At 42.5% G+C, this 21,911-nt stretch overlaps 1 protein-coding gene across 9 annotated transcripts in view; it reads left to right on the forward strand.

The window, feature by feature from the left end:
- LOC135510461 (H(+)/Cl(-) exchange transporter 3-like) overlaps positions 1-21,911 on the forward strand; it is a 54,444-nt gene that overhangs the window by 4,407 nt on the left and 28,126 nt on the right. For 2 of the 9 annotated variants that reach the window (XM_064931403.1, XM_064931408.1), the window contains exon 2: positions 1,317-1,509. In XM_064931403.1, coding sequence (XP_064787475.1) covers positions 1,344-1,509 — 166 coding nt within the window. In that variant the 5' untranslated portion in view covers positions 1,317-1,343. Of the gene's footprint in view, positions 1-1,209; positions 1,510-5,719; positions 5,907-6,528; positions 6,605-9,577; positions 9,916-14,780; positions 15,060-15,080; positions 15,109-21,911 lie in introns of those variants that run through there. The other 7 variants (XM_064931405.1, XM_064931412.1, XM_064931409.1 and 4 more) reach the window with 6 other exon arrangements.

Consider the following 21,911-nt stretch of genomic DNA (forward strand, 5'->3'; position numbering starts at 1 on the left):
CTATCTTTGATGATCTAGCTCAGATGTTGGTGTATCTCCCCTTCCTCTCTAGTTCTCTACTAACTCATCACATACGCTGTTGCTACTGTTTATTAACTATCACTTTATTCCTAGTTATATGTACATATTTACCTAGTACCCCTGTACCTCGACTCTGTACTGGTTCCAAGTGTATATGTACAATAACTATCGTTACTCATTGTGTACTTATTATTACTTTTATTTTTACGTGGTTTACTTTTCTATTATTTCTCTTTTTTTTCTCTGCATTGTTGGTAAGGGCCCGTAAGGACACACCCAAATCAAACCACACCCCCAAGCCAACTCATAAGCATTTCATTGTTCGTCTACACCTGCTGTTTACGAAGCATGTGATGAATACATTTTTATTTTATTTCTGATCTGGAAGGTGTTGTTTTCCCCTGCCAACACTAGTGGGCACAATAGTGAAGTTACTGTGCTCTAGGAGTGTTGTTCTAAACCAGCATCACATCACTGTACAGTGGACAGGATGTATCCACTCCTGTTCATGTGTGTCACTCTGTTCATCCTAATCCCCAATCTAAAAATAGGACGACACACTCCTGGCTAGTTCTTCCCACACAGAAATGTTTTGTTTGCATTCATGTGTATCCTCAAAACGGATGCAGCACAAATGCCCCACATAACTGATGGACTGGAGAGGTATAAATATTTCAAATAGGAATCGATATCTCCATCTGAGTGGGGACCATATAAACAAAGGAACAAACACAAAACGACAGAGTTCAGATTCAGACAGAGAGGTGACGTGCACAACGTGCAGGGCATACAGACTCGTTACTACTATCTAGCACACACTCCGACAGACAGATGGAGGTAACGAGATACATGGGCTTTAGGATGTTCACAACCAGGGCCCTCCATCATCAGTCCTCCATACTGACAGTAGAAAGATACAGCATATGGGTGTACTGCTACTGCTGTTCTTCCTCATCCATCTTCCTCTTTAGTGAAGCGTCTGGGTCTGACGGCTCACACTCATGTCTTCTAATAACCTCCGCCCTTTCCTCCTTCCGTCACTACTAGAAACAACCCTGCACTGAGGTTGGTACCAGGTTCGGAGTCAGACCTAATCTGAAACCGAAACCTTTACCAGACTCGGCCCTCTGGTTCCAACTCCCTAATCAGCCAGCCCGTGGACTTCCTTGTCTGCCTGAGTGTGTGTGTGTGTGTGTGTGTGTTACTACAGGAGCCACTACACAGGAACAGCTACAACGGCATCGCCACAGTGCCCTACCCTGTGATCTGAGTTTGTGTGTGTTCCCTCCACTCAGGGCACTGCGTGTGTAGCGCGTAGCTAAATGGAGTCGGAGCAGCTCTTTAACAGGAGCGGCTACTACAGGAACGGTTACAACAGTATCACCAGCGCCAGCAGCGACGAGGAGCTGCTGGATGGCACAGGGGTTGTCATGGACTTCCACACCTCTGAGGATGACAACCTTCTGGATGGAGACACCACCTCACCAGGTAGGCCCACTGCTAATTGCTGCTGACTACGCCATCAGACCCCCATAACTGCCCATGGCGCTGGGTTGCTGTTCCCAACGGAGAGAGGGTCTGGCTGGGCTGACTTGTTCAGATAAAGAGGGTCTGTTCCCCCCCCCAGTCCATATTAGCCTGGTCCCAGATCAACAAACATGTTTTTGCATGACAATAGCCATAGGACTAGGCTAATATAGTACAAAGAAACAGATCTGGAACCAGACTGTCCATTCCTGTTTTGTTTTGATACTTTCTCTGCTATCGCCATCCATGCGGTACCTCATTCACTACTCTATTCATTGTGCTTCACTTCCTGTTTACTTTGTGGTCGTGACTTGTGGCGTTACATTTTGCAGTGTTTATGGTTGTGCTGCTTTTGGCCTTATTTGCTGCTTTAATAGGTTTTCCTGCTTGTATCCTGTTGCTGCCTGCTGGCCTGATGCTTGATTTGCTGAGTCATGTCTTGTTACCGTAGTTACACTGGCTTCCTGCTGCTGCTCTAGGTTTGGGTTCTAGTAGCTGATCAAAAGAGAAACAACTCCCTCATATCTGATATGATGTTTTAATATGACAAGTCCCAGAGAAACAGCTCCCTTCTATCTGATATGTTCAATATGACAAATCACAGAGAAACGACTCCCTCAACTCCCTTAATATGACAAGTCACAGTTGGCTACAGTGACAGTGCAAGCTTCCCTAATTACTATTCACAATCTGAAGTTTTTTTTTAAATGAAATTGAATCGAAAGCTAAGCTCCCTCATGAACCTATTTCAGGGTTTTTGTGTGACATTTTAAGTGCGTCTGAACTGAATATGTGAGTCTGAAAGAAGGATCAGAAATGGATTACCTGTATTAAACCTCTTCTGGAAAGGACCCTTCATCTCAATTTCTGCCTACAATGACATACCCAAATCTAACTGCCTGTACCTCAGGAACTGAAGTAAGGATATGCATATTCTTGATACTATTTCAAAGGAAGCACTTTGAAGTTTGAGGAGATGTGAAATTAATGTAGGTGAATATAACACAATAGATCTGGTAAAAGATGAAACATACAAAAAAATGTTTTCTATTTCGATTTTTGTTGCATCATCTTTGAAATGCAAAAGAAAGGCCATACATTGAAATAGGAAGCTGTCAAGGTTAGGGAGTAACTGATTAGAAAACGTTACCAGCAAAAACATTGTAATCAGATTACAGCGTGGTTAAATGTGGAAGACACATTTCAGTTGAAGGAATTCAGTTGTACAACTGACTAGGTATTAGAGGTCGACGATAAGGATTTTTCAACGCCGATACCGATTTTTATTGGAGGACCAAGAAAAGCTGATACCAATTCAATCGGCCAATTTATTACTATTTTATATATATAATAATACTGAATGAACACTTATTTTATCAGAATATAATACATAAATCAAATAAATTTAGTCCCAAATAAATAATGAAACATGTTCAATTTGGTTTAAATAATGCAAAAACACGATGTTGGAGAAGAAAGTAAAAGTGCAATATGTGCCATGTAAGAAAGCTAATGTTTAAGTTCCTTGCTCAGAACACGAGAACATATGAAAGCTGGTGGTTCCTTTTTTAACATGAGGCTTCAATATTCCCAGTTAAGAAGTTTTAGGTTGTAGTTATTATAGGAATTATGATGCGGCTACTATTTCTCTATGTAACATTTGTATTTCATATACCTTTGACTATTGTATCTTCTTATAGGCACTATAGTATTGCCAGCCTAATCTCTGGAGTTGATAGGCTTGAAGTCCTAAACAGCGCTGTGCATCAAGTATTGCTAAGAGCTGCTGGCAAACGCAGGATAGTGCTGTTTGAATGAATGCTTATTAGCCTACTGCTGCCTACCACTGCTCAGTCAGACTGCTATATCAAATCATAGACTTAATTATAATAAACACACAGAAATACGAGCAGTAGTTCATTAATATGGTCAAATCCGGAAACTATAATTTTGAAAACAAAACGTTTATTCTTTCAGTGAAATACAGAACCATTCTGTATTTTATAGAATGGGTGGCAACCCTAAGTCTAAATATTGCTGTTACATTGCAGAATCTTCAATCTTATGTCATAATTATGTACAATTCTGGCAAATTTAATTAGGGTCTTTGTTAGGAAGAAATGGTTCGCAACGAGCCAGGGGTCCCAAACTGCTGCATATACCCTGACTCTGCTTGCACTGAATGCAAGAGAAGTGACACAATTTCCCTAGTTAATATTGCCTGCTAACATGAATTTCTTAACTAAATATGCAAGTCTAAAAAAATATATATACTTGTGTATTGATTTTAAGAAAGGCATTGATGTTGATGGTTAGGTACATTTGTGCAACGATTGTGCTTTTTTTCGCGAATGCACTTTTTTTTTAGATCATCATCCGTTTGGCGACGTTGGAGTAGGCTGTGATTCGATGATAAATTAACAGGCATCGCATTGATTATATGCAACGCAGGGCAAGCAAGTTAACTACACATTGTTGATGAAATTACTAGGTTAACTAGTGATTATGTTAAGATAATTTTAATGCTCGCTAGCACTTACTTTGGCTCCTTGCAGCCACAAGGTCCTTTTGATGCTGCACTTGCATAACAGGTGGTCAGCCTGGCACACAGTCTCCTCGTGGATTGCAATGTAATCGGGCATAATCGCCATCCAAAAAGGCAGATTAACGATTTGTTATGAGAACTTGAAATCGGCCCTAATTAATCGGTAATGCCCGATTTTATTATATATATATATATTTTAAATTGTTATTATTATTTTTAATTGGTCGACCTCTACTAGGTATCCCCCTTTCCCTTAAAAAAACACTAGAAGATTACTTCAAGGATTACTTTTTAAATTCAGAAAGGATGTTTGCGATTTACATTTTTTTTATTTACAGTAAGTTTGTTCCACCTGAGCAAGTCTGACCTCAGGTCCGAGACCACTATGATGACAGACCAAATGTGTTTGATGGATCGCTGGAATATGCTTTTGTAGGCTACAGTCCAAGCTATGTCGTCCAATGGTGTGACTGCTGTCGGCCTCCAAAAGATGATCCAACTTGAATAAACGCTTGGAGGTCAGGATGACAGTAGTGTTGTAGTCTACGGTGATACGGATATCACTTATTATTGATCTCTACATAGCACATTGATGTGAATCACACTGCTGCTCTCATTTGGCTATTTGCACCTTACGGATTGTGGTTGATGTGGATGGCTGTTCACAAATCTAAATGTGTATTTGAACCTAAACAATGGTTGAATTCAAAACGTTTAAGCTGCCTATCAATCATTGTTTTTGAAACCACTGGACAGCCAACTTCACATGGAATCATGTTGTAGCCAAAAAAGTGTTAATATATTTGAATTAGTTTATTTGAGGCTCTTCAAATAGCCACCCTTTGCCTTGATGACAGCTTTTGCACACTTGGCATTATCTCAACCAGCTTCACCTGGTTTGCTTTTTCAACAGTCTTGAAGGAGTTCCCACATATGCTGAGCACTTGTTGGCTTCTTTTCCTTCACTCTGCGGTCCAACTCATCCCAAACCATCTCAATTTGGTTGAGGTCTGGGGATTGTGGAGGCCAGCTCATCTGATGCAGCACTCCATCATTCTCCTTGTTAAAATAGCCCTTACACAGCCTGGAGGTGTGTTGGGTCATTGTCCTGTTGAAAAACAAATGACAGTTCCACTAAGCCCAAAACAGATGGGATTGCATATCGCTGCAGAATGCTGTGGTAGCCATGCTGGTTATGTGTGCCTTGAATTCGAAATAAATCACAGACAGTGTCACCAGCAAAGCACACCATAACACCACCTCCTCCATGCTTTATGGTGGGAAATACACATGCGGAGATCATCCGTTTACTTTTTCAGTTTTGAGAAAAGTTTGTAGAAGAGAATGAACAGCTGTGTAATGTAAACTACTGTACGTCCTGTTTGCTTTCCTCTTGAGAATGAACCCTGTTGCCCACAGCTCTATCATGATGGTTGTTTGTTGTACAAAGGGCGTTCACATACTACTGTAAAGGCCAGCTCATTGGCTATCTAGTTAGCTATGTTTCAAAACGATAGGTGGTCATTGGACCATGACACACTCAATCAAGTGAACATGCTCGTCTCATTGTTGCGTAATGATGGCTTACCTTCATGGGCTAATTGACATGTTGTGTAGCTAATACGTAATGTAGAATGATGAAACAAGTTCGGTTGCCTTCTAGAGTGTCTGAGGATTGCACAGAAACTGAACTTGACCGGGTTAAGCAACGTTTTGTGTGTTAGGATATCAAAATTAATTTTGTCAAACAAAACTATGCTACATTTTATCTCTGGGACCCTAAGGATGACAAATCAGTGGAAGGTTACTGAATGTAAGTACATTATATACCATCAGAGGTGACTGTATCAAACCAGTTGCCAGAATGTATCAAGCCAGTTGATAAGTGTTTTGTTGTTGTGCACTATCCTTAAACAATAGCATGTTTTTTTTTCTCTCTCGCTATAATAGCTACTGTAAATTGGACACAGCAGTTAGATTAACAATCACCTAAGCTTTCTGACAATATAAGACATGTCTATGTCCTGGAAAATTGGCTGTTGTTTACAACGGTATTCTAGTCACATATCGTATATTGAGCAACAACTGTCCTAATTTCGGGACACTGATCCAGTGAGGTTTTAAAGTACATTCATCAAACCATTGATGTAAGGAGAGGTCAAGGAAAGCCAAAATATGGACAGTCTTTTATTTATGTTGATTGAGTCTGATTAGATGTAATACTAGTCGAAACTAGTTATTTAAAAAAAAAATCTAATTGAAGTTGTGCTTAGGGGCACACAGTGCTTGGCATTTTTACTCTGCTGCACAATACTCCTTATCCACTGTCTCTCACCAGTGTGTACAAGCGCAGAGTTCCTCCTGTGTTTACATGTCTGTGTGTGCGTGCACCTCTGAAAGCAGTTATGAATTGCTGAGTTTCTACTTCTTTTCAGCCAACTTCTCGTCATATTTCCAAGCAAGTCAATGAACGGCTGTAGCAGTTGAATGTTGAAACGTTTTGGAAACCAGGTTAGTGAGTCTGAATGCTTTAATGCAACATTGCTGGAGCCTCAGGGCATGTTAAGGCTACATTGCTTCTTTCTGGGAGTCCTCACAGCCAGCTAACTAGGAAATGTTATGTCAAACCAGCGCACTCTGCTGTAGCCTACCATAACTTGGTTAGGCCATGTGGATATGTTTTTCTTTAGTGTTACTGGTGTCCTACAGTGTGCCTGTGACAAGGAGACCAGAGACCATAGATAATTAACAACCCAGTGGAGACTGGCTATCTCTGCTCCAGTGAGGGTGGCCCGGTTTTGTTTAGTAGTGTGTCTGTGTATAAAGGGAATTCTCCGGGGAACCAAAAGGAGAGCAGTTGTTGATAACATCAATCAGAATCCAATCTTGTTTATTTAACAGGGAGACACCTCCAGAGCAGAAGCAGAAACAAATTCTAACGGGCCTTCTCTGAGAATACCCTTCTTCTTAATCACACCGCACCTAATGTTCTGTAAACACCAGCCGAGAGGCTTGTAGGATGTCACAACATCAGCTGCAATAGAATCACATAGCGTCACAGATACATTATCAGTGATCCCTTGACTCAGTCTGGAGTCTAACTTTAACCATAACATTCAACACTGGCAGACATTTCATACTCAAAGGTCAAAGGTCAGTACTTTGTTACAAGATAATTATAGAAAACTACTTAACCATGTATGTTTTAAGTACCATATTTAATAAAGTCCTGTTTCCCTTCCCCCTAGGGAATGAGTGTGAGTTGGGTTACAAGGTCACTCTCAGTAATCTCTGCCCAATCAGTGGTCTCCATTCTCCAAGTCTGCAAACGTTCTCAGTGAACCTTGGTGTAAGCTACTGCCTGTAGGTGTATCCACATGTTACTAAGTAACAGGCTACCCAAGTCAGTGTTCATACACATGCCCACATGATATATACAAAAGTATGTGAACACCTGCTCGTCATCTCATTCCTAAATAATGGGCTTTAATATGGAGTTGGTCCCCCCCTTTGCTGATATAACAGCCTCCACTCTTCTGGGAAAGATTTCCACTAGAACATTGTTGCGGGGAGTTGCTTCCATTCAGCCACAGACACTAGTTAGGTTGGGCACAGATGTTGGGTGATTAGGCCTGGCTCTCAGTCGGCGTTGCAATTCATCCCAAAGGTGTTTTGATGGGGTTGAGGTCAGGGCTCTGTTCAGACCAGTCAAGTTCTTCCATCAATCAAATTCATTTATAAAGCCCTTCTTACATCAGCTGATGTCACAAAGTGCTGTACAGAAACCCAGCCTAAAACCCCAAACAGCAAGCAATGCAGATGTAGAAGCACGGTGGCTAGGAAAAACTCCCTAGAAAGGCCAGAACCTAGGAAGAAACCTAGAGAGGAACCAGGCTATGAGGGGTGGCCAATCTTCTTCTGGCTGTGCCGGTTGGAGATTATAACAGAACATGGCTAAGATGTTCAAATGTTCATAGATGACCAGCAGGGTCAAATAATAATAATAATAATAATCACAGTGGTTGTAGAGGGTGCAACAGGTCAGAAACTCAGGAGTAAATGTCAGTTGGCTTCGACACCCATCTCGACAAACCATAGGCTGAAACAGGAAAGGAACTTCCCCAAACTGTTGCCACAAAGTTGGAAGCTCAGAATAGTCTAGAATGTCATTGTATGCTGTCGCATCAAGATTTGCCTTTAATAGAACGAAGGGGCCTTGCCCGAACCATGAAAAACAGCCCCAGACCATTATTCGTCTTCCACCAAACTTGACAGTTGACACTATGCATTTGGGAAGGTAGCATTCTCCTGGCATCCGCCAAACCCAGATTCATCCGTCAGACTCCAGAGAACGCATTTCTACTGCTCCAGAGTCCAATGGTGGTGAGCTTTACACCACTCCAGCCGACACTTGGCATTGCGCATGGTGATCTTAGGCTTATTTGCGGCTGCTCGGCCATGGAAACCCATTTCATGAAGCTCCCAACGAACAGTACTTGTACTTTGAACTCTGTAGTGAGTGTTGCAAACGAGGACAAACAATTTTAATGCTCTCCAGCACTCGGCGGTCCCATTCTGTGAGCTTGTGTGGCCTACCACTTCGTGGCTGAGCCGTTGTTGCTCCTAGACGTTTCCACTTCACAGTAACAGCTCTTACAGTTGACCAGGGTAGCTCTAGCAGGGCAGAAATTTGAAGAGCTGCTTTGTTGGAAAGGTGGCATCCTATAACAGTGTCATGTTGAAAGTCACTGAGCACTTCAGTACGGGCCATTCTACTGCCAATGTTTGCCTTTCAGTGTCCCTGTGTAAGAATTTCCACAACACTCTATAGACGATCTTAAATGAATCATTGTTTATTGCCAGCGCACTGGAGAGATTTCAACCAACTCAATGCACACATGTCAGTCAGGAGCTCTGCTTGGGTAGTCCCAGCAGTTGCCTTATATACGGCTATTCTAGTTTTGTTTCATTCATGTGTCCGACCAATACTGGTTCATAACATGTAACAATACCTCACAAGGCTTCTTCTCTCTAAGCTGAGACCCTGAAACTGAGAAATCTTTCGTTCTCAAAACAAGGTCTGGGCGTACTGCCAAATTGCAGCTACTGATGGGGAAGATTCAGTCAGCCACTTGCATTAACACAGAAATTGGTCATTAGAACAGCACATGAATAGAACACATAAATTAGTCCTAAGGGAAGCACATGAGTATAACATTTCCATCACAGGCGATTGCATGGCTGTGTGCTCAATTTCTTTTATACACCTGTCAGCAACGGGTGTGGCTGAAATAGCCGAATCCACTAATTTGAAGGGGTGCCACGTACTTTTGTATATATAGTGTAGAAACTGGATGAAGTGACTAGGGGAGTGAAAAATAAATTCCCATGAACCAGTTTGGCAGCTTGATGTCCAATCAGCACTTGCCTAGTGGCAATCCATGAAGTGTAAATGCCGGTATCTGTCAGGATTGTGCCAGTAGGTTAAGCTGCCTTTCTGTGTGTCTCGTGCTATTTATATGCAGTGTGTGTTGGGGGTGGAAGTGGACCCTTGTCTGGCCCACCTGGTGTGCTGTGTCAGACAGATGTGGGAATGTTCTGTAGTGGAACAGAATGGAACTACCTGATCCAGACCTTGAACAGAGGAATTACATATTGGAACTGTGGAGATAGAACATACTTGGTTCTGGAGTGCTGGTTCATCTGATCTCTAGAACCCTGGTGCCACGTTAACTTGGTACTCTCTGTTGGGATTTACTTCCAAACTCCAGATGGTTGATTTCGCCTGTGCCATCACCTAGCAACAGGATCCGTGCTAAAAGGTAGGGGCTTCATTGGTTGGTTGTTTGGTTTGATGGTGCCAGCACAGCAGTCAAAATGTCATCTTTCTTTAGGGTGACAAGTGGAATATTCCTGCTGGAGCTCGTGCTACAGGTGGGTGCTGCTATGGTGACCAGTGAGCTGAGATAAGGCGGGGTTTACCTAGTAAAGACTTATAGATGACATGGAGCCAGTGGGTTTGGCGACGAATATGAAGCGAGGGCCAGCCAACGAGAGCATACAGGTCGCAGTGGTGGTTAGTATATGGGGCTTTGGTGACAAAACGGATGCCACTGCGATAGACTGCATCCAATTTGTTGAGGAGAGTGTTTGAGGCTATTTTGTAAATGACAACGCCGAAGTCAAGGATCGGCAGGATAGTCAGTTTTACGAGGGTATGTTTGGCAGCACGATTCAAATCAAATCAAATCGTACATCAGCTGATATCTCAAAGTGCTGTACAGCATAAAACCCCAAACAGCAAGCAATGCAGGTGTAGAAGCACGGTGACTAGGAAAAACTCCCTAGAAAGGCCAAAACCAAGGAAGAAACCTAGAGAGGAACCAGGCTATGTGGGGTGGCCAGTCCTCTTCTGGCTGTGCCAGGTGGAGATTATAACAGAACATGGCCAAGATGTTCAAATGTTCATAAATGACCAGCATGGTCCAATAATAATAAGGCAGAACAGTTGAAAGTGGAGCAGCAGCACTGCCAGGTGGACTGGGGACAGCAAGGAGTCATCATGTCAGGTAGTCCTGAGGCATGGTCCTACGACTCAGGTCCTCCGAGAGAAAGAAAGAGAGAATTAGAGAGAGCACACTTAAATTCACACAGGACACCGAATAGGACAGGAGAAGTACTCCAGATATAACAAACTGACCCTAGCCCCCCGACACATAAACTACTGCAGCATAAATACTGGAGGCTGAGACAGGAGGGGTCAGGAGACACTGTGGCCCCATCCGAGGACACCCCAGGACAGGGCCAAACAGGAAGGATATAACCCCACCCACTTTGCCAAAGCACAGCCCCCACACCACTAGAGGGATTTCTTCAACCACCAACTTACCATCCTGAGACAAGGCCGAGTATAGCCCACAAAGATCTCCGCCACGGCACAACCCAATTGAAGGAGGCTTTGTTGCAAAATAGGAAGCCAATTCTAGATTTAATTTTGGATTGGAGATGCTTAATGTGAGTCTGGAAGGAGAGTTTACAGTCTAACCAGACTCCTAGATATTTGTAGTTGTCCTCATATTCTAAGTCAGAACCTTCCAGAGTAGTGATGCTGGACAGGCCGGCAAGTGCGGGCAGCGATCGGTTGAAGAGCATGCATACATTTAGTTATACTTGCATTTAAGAGCAGTTGGAGGCCACGGAAGGAGAGTTGTATGGCATTGAAGCTCGTCTGGAGGTCAGTTAACAGTGTCCAAAGAAGGGCCAGAAGTATACAGAATGGTGTCTGCGGTGGATCAAATAATCACCAGCAGCAAGAGCAACATCATTGATGTATACAGAGAAGAGAGTCGGCCCGAGAATTGAACCCTGTGGCACCCCATAGAGACTGCCAGAGGTCCACACAACAGGCCCTCCGATTTGACACACTGAACTCTGTCTGAGAAGTAGTTGGTGAACCAGGCGAGGCAGTCATTTGAGAAACGAAGGCTGTTTTGTCTGCCGATAAGAATGTGGTGATTGACAGAGTCTAATGCCTTGGCCAGGTCGATAAATACAGCTGTACAGAATTGTCTCTCTTTGTTGGTGGTTATGATATCATTTAGGACCTTGTGCGTGGCTGAGATGCACCCATGACCAGCTCTGAAACCAGATTACATAGCGGAGAAGGTACGGTGGGATTCGAAATGGTCGCTGATCTGTTTGTTAACTTGGCTTTCAAAGACCTTAGATAGGCAGGGTAGGATAGATATATAGGTCTGTAGCAGTTTGGATCTAGAGTGTCTCTTCCTCTCAAGAGGGGGATGACCGCGGCAGCTTTCCAATCTTTGGGGATCTCAGACAATACGAAAGAGGTTGAACAGGCAAGTAATAGGTGTTGCAACAATTTCGGCTGATAATTTTAGAAAGCGAGGGTCCCGATTGTCTAGCCCTGTTGATTTGTAGTGGTCCAGATTTTGCAGCTCTTTCAGAACATCAGCTATCTGGATTTGGGTGAAGGAGAAATAAGTGAGGCTTGGGTAAGTTGCTGTGGGGGGTGGAGGGCTGTTGACCAGGGTAAGGTAGGCCGGGTGGAAAGCATGGCCAGCCGTAGAGAGATGCTTTTTGAAATTCTCAATTATTGTGGATTTATCAGTTGTGACAGTGTTTCTTAGCCTCAGTGCAGTGGGCAGCTGGGAGGATGTGCTCTTTTTCTCCATGGACTTTATAGTGTCCCAGAACCTTTTGGAGTTTTCTGCAGGATGCAAATTTCTGTTTAAAAAAAGCTAGCCTTTGCTTTCCTAACTGCCTGTGTATATTTGTTCCTAACTTCCCTGAAAAGTTGCATATTGTGGGGGCTATTTGATGTTAATGCCGTACGCCACAGGATGTTTTTATGCTGGTCGAGGGCAGTCAGCTCTGGAGTGAACCACAGGCTATATCTGTTCCTGGTTCTACATTTTTTTTAATGGGGCTTGCTTATTTAAGATTGAGGAAAGCACTTTTCAAGAATAACCAGTCATCTTCTCCTGACGGAATGAGCTCAATATCCTTCCAGGATGCCCGGGCCAGGTTGATTAGAAAGGCCTGCTCGTTGAAGTGTTTTAGGTGTATCAATACACCCAGTCACTACACTAGGCTAATGACTTTCCTAGTTAAATAAAATAAATACAAAGATGCAGGCGTCCTTCCTAACTCAGTTGCCAGAGTGGAAAGCAACTGCACAGGGATTTAACCACAAGGCCAATGGTCACTTTTTAAGAATGTTTAATGACTGATTTAAAAAAAAAATCCTGTTTGCAACAGGGCACTAAAGTAAAACCAGGCATTGGAACCTAAATTATTTTCCAATCGTTTTGTTCTGAACAGAACCATAATTTTTTTCTTTAACGTTCTATTGTTACTAACAAGCTAGCTAGCTAACAAACTTGTGTGTTCAGAGCGGCACCAGAATTAAAATAAAAACACGTCTTACCTTTTTGTAGTTAATACATCTACTGTGAAACACCATAACTTTGTTATCCTTAACTAGCATTGAAAAAGTTAATAAATTGTTCTCTAATAAAAAAAAAATCTCCCCCTAATTTCTGCATCACGCCTGTAATGTCAGTAGCTACAGTAGACTTTGCATGCTTTGTAGGGAGGGGGAGGGGCTATAGTCTACACACTCACATTGGCAAAGATTTACAGCTGGTAGGCACTGGAATGCACTTCTGAGTGACAGTGAGGGCTTTGCATAGGTGTTTGTTGTGGGACTGAAAAACATGCTCGGAACGTAAAATAACATTAACCGGTTCCCATACTTTTAAAATAACGGTTCTGATCCAGAACAGTATAGATCACTTTTGTTCTCGGCCTGGTTCTGTTCCTTTTAAAAATGTAGTTTATTTTTCAGTTCTGTTCCCTGAACCGGTTACAACCCCTGACTAAAACTGCAAATAACAAATTTTATTCAGGACAAAGTTTATGTTTGGGGCAAATCCAACACAAAACATTACTGGGCACTACTCTTCATATTTTCAAACATGGCGGTGGCTGCATCACGTTATGGGTATGCTTGTCATTGGCAAGGACTAGGGAGTATTTTTATTTAATAAAAATAAAAATTGGGATAAATGTTTTGCACAGGCAAAATCATAGAGGAAACTTAGTTAAGTCTACATTTTCACCAGACAGTGGGATATGGATTTACCTTTCAGCAGGACAATAACCTAAAATAAAAGGCAGAGCATATACTTACCAAGACGACATTGAATTAGTGGCCTAGTTACAAAATGGCTGTCTAGTAATGCTCAACAACCAACTTGACAGAGCTTTAAGAATTTTTAAAAGAATAATGTGCAAATATTGTACATTCCAGGTGTGCAAAGCTCTTAGAGACTAACCCAGAAAGACTCACAGCTGTAATCACTACCAAAGGTGATTCTAAAATGTATTGACTCGGGTGTGAATACTTATGTAAATTACATTTTTGTACTTCATTTTCAATAAATTTGCAAACATTTCTAAAAACATTTTCACTTTGTCATTATGGGGTATTGTGTGTAGATAGATGGGTGAGGGGAAACGTATATATTTAATCAATTTTGAATTTGGGCTGTAACACAGCAAATGTAGACTAAGTTAAGGGATATACTTTCTGAAGGCACTGTTGGTAGCTATGAACCCTTCAGATGAAATCTCACACATGGCTTCATATCCTCTTTGTGCATACGTGTTTGAGAGCAAAAGAGAGAAAGTTAATGTGTTTGTGGAAAGGGAAGGAGAAGGTAGAGGAGAGTGTCTGTCTCGTACTACTGGTTTCACTCATTTGTTTATGGTAGTTTTCATCTTCCGGTTATTTCTCTTGCTCTCCCCTGCTGTGGCTTTTGCTCTAATGACATTTTGGTGTGTGTGTGTGTGTGTGTGTGCACTGTTCTGCCTCTGAGAAATTGCTTAATTTAAGTCAATTAGGCCTATTGATTGTGTAGAAAAACAGTTTTTCTAACATTAATATATTCATTTGTTAATTCCTTGGTAAGCAGCAAATTAAAACTGTAATGTACTGTATAGTGCTGTGTTCAATACAGATCAATATGATGCCAGCAGTACTGGCTCAGCCAGTTGTCTACCCTAGGAACCAACCAGTGCGAGCCGATAGTCTTTCCTGTGACGACATCACCGGCCCCTTAGCAGTCAACTGCTGAGAGCTCGGCTCACACACACACACGCACACACACAGAGACATCGTCACTCACGCACACACACAGTCACAAATAAGCCTACGCACCCAGCCCGCTACACTATTCGTGGCTGCTGTAAATCATGGAGGCTGCCTCCATGGTAAACAGTTCGCCTAGAGACGAGTAGCTAACGCGGAGTGAGAGAGCTCACGTAAGCTTAGCGACCAACTGTCAGTCAACCATGGAGGATATCTCAGCCGAGACCGACCCCTATCTCCCCTACGACGGGGGAGGGGATACCATTCCCCTGCAGGAGCTGCCTAACAGAGGTATGCCACGATCCCCGCACCTTTCCTTCCTTCTGAATGGAGGTTGGAGGTTAGTTTCTGTCTGTCTGTCCATCTGGCTACAGTTAGTCATGGAGCTGGATAATCTAATGCTCAAGCTCCCAGCTGTTGTTATAAAGACTAAAATGGTGTGGCGCTTATGATTTAGGACAGATAGGAGGGCTGTAATGTGTGTGTGTGTGTGTGTGGGCGACAATATTATCTAACTAACGTTAGCTGGCTGTCATTCTTCGACCATTCCACTGCTCGTTGATGATTAACCTTGGCAGTTTGTGACCCAATATCTGGGCTGTGTGTGTGTGCGTTATCTGCGTGGTGAATTAGCTGGGTGTGTTTTTCTCACAGGAAGGCTGGGCTGGATGAAGCAGTGACCGAGGAGTAGCAATGTGTGCCACTGCCTCCACCTTTTAGTCTCTTGACTTTAAATGTTTGTGTGTTCAAGAGAGAGACACGTGTTTGGTGTGTGTGGGAACACCTCTATAACAGCCTCAAGATGTTGGTCTCAGTGTGGTGCTGATCCATTTAACATAAAACAGTGTTTGAATAATTTTTTTATTATTATTTTTTAATGAATTACTAACAGCACCTGATTTGAAACACATTTTGTCAAGGGATCAGTGGAAACCGTTTGAGTGTTTAATACAATACAATGTATTGTAATATTGTTGATATACAGTTGATGTTCTTAACCCAAGGCTTTATGGGCCTGGGAGGCTCACAGGGATATAGGTATCCACAGTAGGCTTACTCCACCAATTATACATTTTTCATCGCAATACATAATGTAATCCCATTTTATTGTTATTAAACTGCAAAGTTTTCTCTGTAAATTGTCAGGATAATTAGCTTGAAAAATGAAAGATTCTCTACGATGCCTAAATGTTCCTTCCCAGGGCCCGAGACTTGGTTCATCCAGCCATGCACTGCACAAGTCCTAGTAAAACTATGTATGCTATTTTGATATAACTTGTTGTGTTCTGATTATGAGGGAGTCCCTGATATATTTAGTATAAAAAAAGAGGTTCCGGAGAACAAAAACACTAACTCACACTAACATCTGTAAAGCATCTGCTATCCTCCTTATTACCTGAACAAAACCTTTACATTCTCAACATGATTCAATGTTGTGTGGATATATCCTTTTTTTCCCAGTTAACTACTATATTGTGCTCTCTTCCCTAAGGCCTTAGCCGTTAATGGCCCACCGCTTAATAATATCCTTGCCTTCAATATAGTGCTGAGCAATTAGTGCTTTTTGAGGTTGTTTCAGTTTGATTCTAAAAAAATAATCACTTCCATTTATTTTTTAAATAAACTGCATTATGTGGGTTGAATGCTATGTAAGCGCAGAATAAAACCATTAATTCAAAAAATTGTAGTGGCTGCCCATTACTGCTTTAACATCATTTATTCACATGACCTTAATACAATATGTGTTTACTTTGATAACTTGATTTCATTCCAAGTCATCATCTCATCTCCATAGAGCTGCTGTCTGACAAAATCACTATTTCAGTAGTTCTTCAAAGTAAATAAGGCATACTTTTATGACTGCTGAATACCAACTATCAATCTCGTAGATCATGTATTTTCAGATGACAATGCCTCTCGAAGCAGCTGCTTTCTATCCCTGGAGATTGAGAGAAGAAAAAGCACACAGTCTCTGTGTCTGCTCCACAGCCATTCTTATTATAGCTCAGTGCTCCACACAGACCGGACAAGTATACGGCGCACAATGGGTTGTGGTAATTGTAGTTTAGCGCAGAAAACGTGGCAACTATCGAGAATATTGGCCTGTTGGCAACTACAGCTCTCTACTACATCACACAGTTCAGGCTTGATCTGATGTATCTCTACAGAAACTGCATTGAGCTCACAGCAAAAAAAAGGAACGAAATGGAATTCAAATACTTTACCCAAAGTTGGTCAATTAGTTGTTTACAAAACTAAAAATAACCTACATTTCGATTAATTGCTCAACTTAAACTTAACCTACCACGTCACGGATTATCTCAAAAGAGAGAAACTACTTAACAGATAATGGTTGGTGTAGTCCTTGTTCATTACTTTCCCTTGCTGAATGAAATGCACTGGCAAAGGATTCTCTCTCTCTCGCTCATTCCCCCTCTCTCGCTCCCTCATTTTTTTTTCTTCTCTCTAGTCTGTTATGAGGTAGGCCTTTCGGTCACGTTTCCTTACTAGCCTCGTGCAGGCCAGGGTTAGTTGCAGCCTGCTGTTCTCCAACCCCAGTCAGTCCAGCTGCTGAGCTGAGCCTCCTTGATCTGCTTTGCAGGACTGGAGTAATACTGGAGTAATACTGGAGTAATACTGGAGTAATGCTGGAGTAGCCTGATGCTGGAGTAGCCTGATGCTGGAGTAGCCTGATGCTGGAGTAGCCTGATGCTGGAGTAGTGGTGGAGTAGCCTGATGCTGGAGTAATGCTGGAGTAGCCTGATGCTGGAGTAGCCTGATGCTGGAGTAGTGGTGGAGTAGCCTGATGCTGGAGTAGTGGTGGAGTAGCCTGATGCTGGAGTAGTGGTGGAGTAGCCTGATGCTGGAGTAGCCTGATGCTGGAGTAGCCTGATGCTGGAGTAGCCTGATGCTGGAGTAGCCTGATGCTGGAGTAGCCTGATGCTGGAGTAGCCTGATGCTGGAGTAGCCTGATGCTGGAGTAGTGGTGGAGTAGCCTGATGCTGGAGTAGCCTGATGCTGGAGTAGTGCTGGAGTAGCCTGATGCTGGAGTAGCCTGATGCTGGAGTAGCCTGATGCTGGAGTAGTGGTGGAGTATCCTGATGCTGGAGTAATCTGAAACTGGAGTAGTGCCTATGTGCACTAAACCCTGACACTGAATGGTCTCACTTTAGGCATGTAACTGAACACACAAAGTGCACGTGTGTGTGTTGTGAACTCATTGATCAGTGTTGCTGTTGTGGTTGAAATCAGTCCTTTGTAGGATTCGGTTTCCATAGTGTTATCATTCAGCTGGATGCTGTGTGTTAGCCTACACAGGTCAGTGAAATCAGAACATGAGGTGCCTGCTGCACTGCAGGACCAGGACCCCCCCTGCGGATTTCACTCACAAATCAGGTTGGCTGGAAGGTAGAAGGCGATAATGTCCATCTCAGTGATTGACTTGACTGCCTGCTCTGTTTGCCAGGCTGAGACTGTTTCAGCTGACTCCACAAGAACAAGCCATTTCACATTGGTCTTCCTCACAAAGGGAAGCACCAGATGAAAGCTATTAAACTAGTGTAACACACACTAGTTCCTGCTGCTCTCTGGGAAATGCCTATTCCTCTCTTAGACTTCTATTTCTACATCAAAGGGCTTCATATATACCTAATACTGTAATTGTAATGGCTTGGCCTTCTAACATCAGGTTAGAGGTCTGAGAAATCCTTTACTCATTTCTCTACTCCGAGTGGTAGCAAGTAGTGTAGTGAATGCACACATTTATAGCGTCTCTGTTATTAGTGTTAATAGATTAGTTTACTTCTATTTTCTTAACCTCGCCATGGTCCTACTTTCCTCAAAATCAAATGTTATTGGTCACATACACATATTTAGTAGACGTTATTGCGGGTGTAGCGAAAGGCTTGTGTTCTTAGCTCCAACAGTGTAGTAGTATCTAACAATTCACAACAATACACACAAATCTAAAAGTTAAGAAATATATAATTATTAGGATGAGCAATGTCAGTGCCATTGACTAAAATACTGTATATACAGTGCCTTAGGAAAGTATTCGGCCCCCTTGACTTTTTCCACATTTTGCTAGGTTACAGCCTTATTCTAAAATATATTTTTCCCCCCAGAGTAATTCTCATCAATCTACGCACAATACACCATAATGACAAGGCAAAAACATAATTTTAGACACTTTGCTAATTTATAAAATAAAAACATATCACATTTTATTCAGATTCTTTACTCAGTACTTTGTTGAAGCACCTTTGGCAGCTATTACAGCGATTACAGAGTCTTCTTGGGTATGACGCTACAAGCTTGGCACACCTGTATTTGAGGAGTTTCTCCCATTCTTCTCTGCAGATCCTCTCAAGCTCTGTCAGGTTGGATGGGGAGCATTGCTGCACAGCTATTTTCAGGTCTCTCCAGAGGTGTTTGATTGGGTTCAAGTCTGGGCTCTGGCCGTGCCACTTAAGGACATTGAGACCTGTCCCGAATCCACTCCTGTGTTTTCTTGGCTGTGTGGTTAGGGTTGTTGTCCTGTTGGAAGGTGAACCTTTACCCCAGTCTGAGGTCCTGAGCGCTCTGGAGCAGGTTTTCATCAAGGATCTTTCTGTACTTTGCTCTGTTCATCTTTGCCTCGATCCTGACTAGTTTTCCTGCCCCTGAAAAACATTGCCACAGCATGATGCTGCCACCACCATGCTTCACGTAGGGATGGTGCCAGGTTTTTTCCAGAAGTGACGCTTGGCATTTAGGCCAGAGAGTTCAATCTTGGTTTCATCAGACTAGAGTATCTGGTTTCTCATATGGTCTGAGAGTGTTTAGGTGCCTTTTGGCAAGCTCAAAGTGGGCTGTCATGTGCCTTTTACTGAGGAGTGGCTTCCGTCTGGCCAATCTCTACCATAAAGGCCTGATTGGTGGAGTGCTGCAGAGATGGTTGTCCTTATGGAAGGTTCTACCAACTCCACAGAGGAGCTCTGTCAGAGTGACCATCGGATTCTTGGTCACCTCCCTAACCAAGGCCCTTCTCCCCCGATTGCTCAGTGTGGCCGGGCGGCCAGCTCTATGAAGAGTCTTGGTGGTTCCAAACTTCTTCCATTTTAAGAATGATTGAGGCCACTGTATTCTTGAGGACCTTCAATGCTTCAGAAATGTTTTGGTACCCTTCCCCTGTGCCTTGACACAATCCTGTCCCTGAACTCTACGGATAATTCCTTTTATGACCTCATGGCTTGGTTTTTGCTCTGACATGCACTGTCAACTGTGGGACCTCCTATACCACAGGTGGACCTCATACCACAGGTGGACTCGAGATGTTTCTACAACTTGATTGAAGGATGATCAATGGAAACAGGATGCACTCGAGCTCGATTTCAAGTCTCATGGCAAGGGTCTGAATACTTACATAAATAAGGTATTTATGTTTTTGCGTTGTCATTATGGGGTATTGTGTGTAGATTGCTGAGGATGTTAATGTAATCAATTTTAGAATAAGGCTGTAACGTAACAAAATGTGGAAAAAGTCAAGGGGTCTGAATACTTTCCGAAGGCACTGTACATATGAAATAAGTAAAACAGTATGTGAACATTATTAAAGTGACTAGTGTTCCATTATTGAAGAAACCAGCCTGCTAGTGAGTGACTCATCATTCACCAGTGTTTGAACTTTGATCACGTTCCCACTTCCCACAGATCAGGTGACAGTCCCAGGTTTCTAGTATTTTATGTTGGCACTTACCGCCTAGGATTGATATCCTTAGTCAGCTTAGCAGTTAGCGCCTTGTTTCCTAGCATTGATATCCTTATTTAGCTTAGCAGTTAGCACCAACTGCCTCTCCTAGGTATCGTTATAGGCTAACACTAGGCTCTACAGCTTTGGATGTCATTGTGCCAACTGTGCCAAGCCACACAACGTTAGCCCCTGGATGACATGGTTGTACTAAACAGCCCCTGTGGCTGTATGCCACCCTAGATAACAAACCCCAGCACAATATCACACACTGCTGGGAAGTTCAGCAACTACACATCAGTGGTGTATCCCTGACCGCATGCCAATGGAGAATGGTTTCGAAGGTCAGCAAACCATGAATCATCATAAATTAATCACATACCCGTGGCTCAGTTGGTAGAGCATGGCACTTGTAACGCCAGAGTTGTGGTTTCCATTGGGACCAGTAAGAAAAAGTATGAAAAATGTATGCATTCAGTACTGTAAGTCACTCTCCATAAGAGTGTCTGCTAAATAAAAAAAATCTATAAAATGTGTTTAGCCGTAACTTGACAACGACTTGTCATTAGCTTTGCATCCATCTTCTGGAGATTGTTAGGGTTAAATCGGGTTATGTCAGTTGATGTGAGGTCACAGAGGGTTTTAGGTGAATACTTTCTCCTACAAGGCCAGATTATCAACAGATTTGAGCTATGCTGGTATTGCTTTGCAGTCTATCCCTGTTTCTCTCTCGCTCAGGTAAAATGTTTCTCTGTAAAAATACACAATACACTGTATTGTATATCAGAGAGCTGAAAAGAAGAATTTGCACAACAAAGAATGGGTCTAATATCATGCATGCCTACCAGTTGTTTAAAGCACATACTTGAGGAGACAACATTGTCTTCTGATGTTTTTTTGGGGACACATAGTGACTTTGTTCTTTCCCGGACACAATCCCACAGACTTGTACAGTTGTCAGAACGACGTGGGAGATTTCCCTTTTTATTGGTAGAGTTGTGTGGGTAGATGAATGTAGGCCTGTCTCTGTGCCTTTGAAAATAATATGTAATCCCTATCATACTCCGAGAATACTGCAAAACAACCCACTGAATTGGATAGTGATCTTACAATTCGATTTTTACAAGGTATTAGTCACGTGCCGAATACAACAGGTGTAGACCTTACAGTGAAATGCTTACTTACGAGCCCCTAACCAACAATATAGTAAAAAAATAAAATAAATAAGAATAAGAGAAAAGTAACAAGTAATTAAAGAGCAGCATCTTTGACGACTACGTGCCGTTGTCCAGTGACACTTGGCATGAATGTGTCTTACTGTAGCAGTGTTTGTTTCTCTCAGATCACAGCCACTGCAGAGAGAGATGACCTTTTTCAAAATGGCGGTTGGCTGCCCAGCTGAGTTGTAGTGCTGT

Source organism: Oncorhynchus masou, chromosome 23 (assembly GCF_036934945.1).
Source record: "Oncorhynchus masou masou isolate Uvic2021 chromosome 23, UVic_Omas_1.1, whole genome shotgun sequence".
NCBI classification, from domain to species: Eukaryota; Metazoa; Chordata; class Actinopteri; order Salmoniformes; family Salmonidae; genus Oncorhynchus; species Oncorhynchus masou.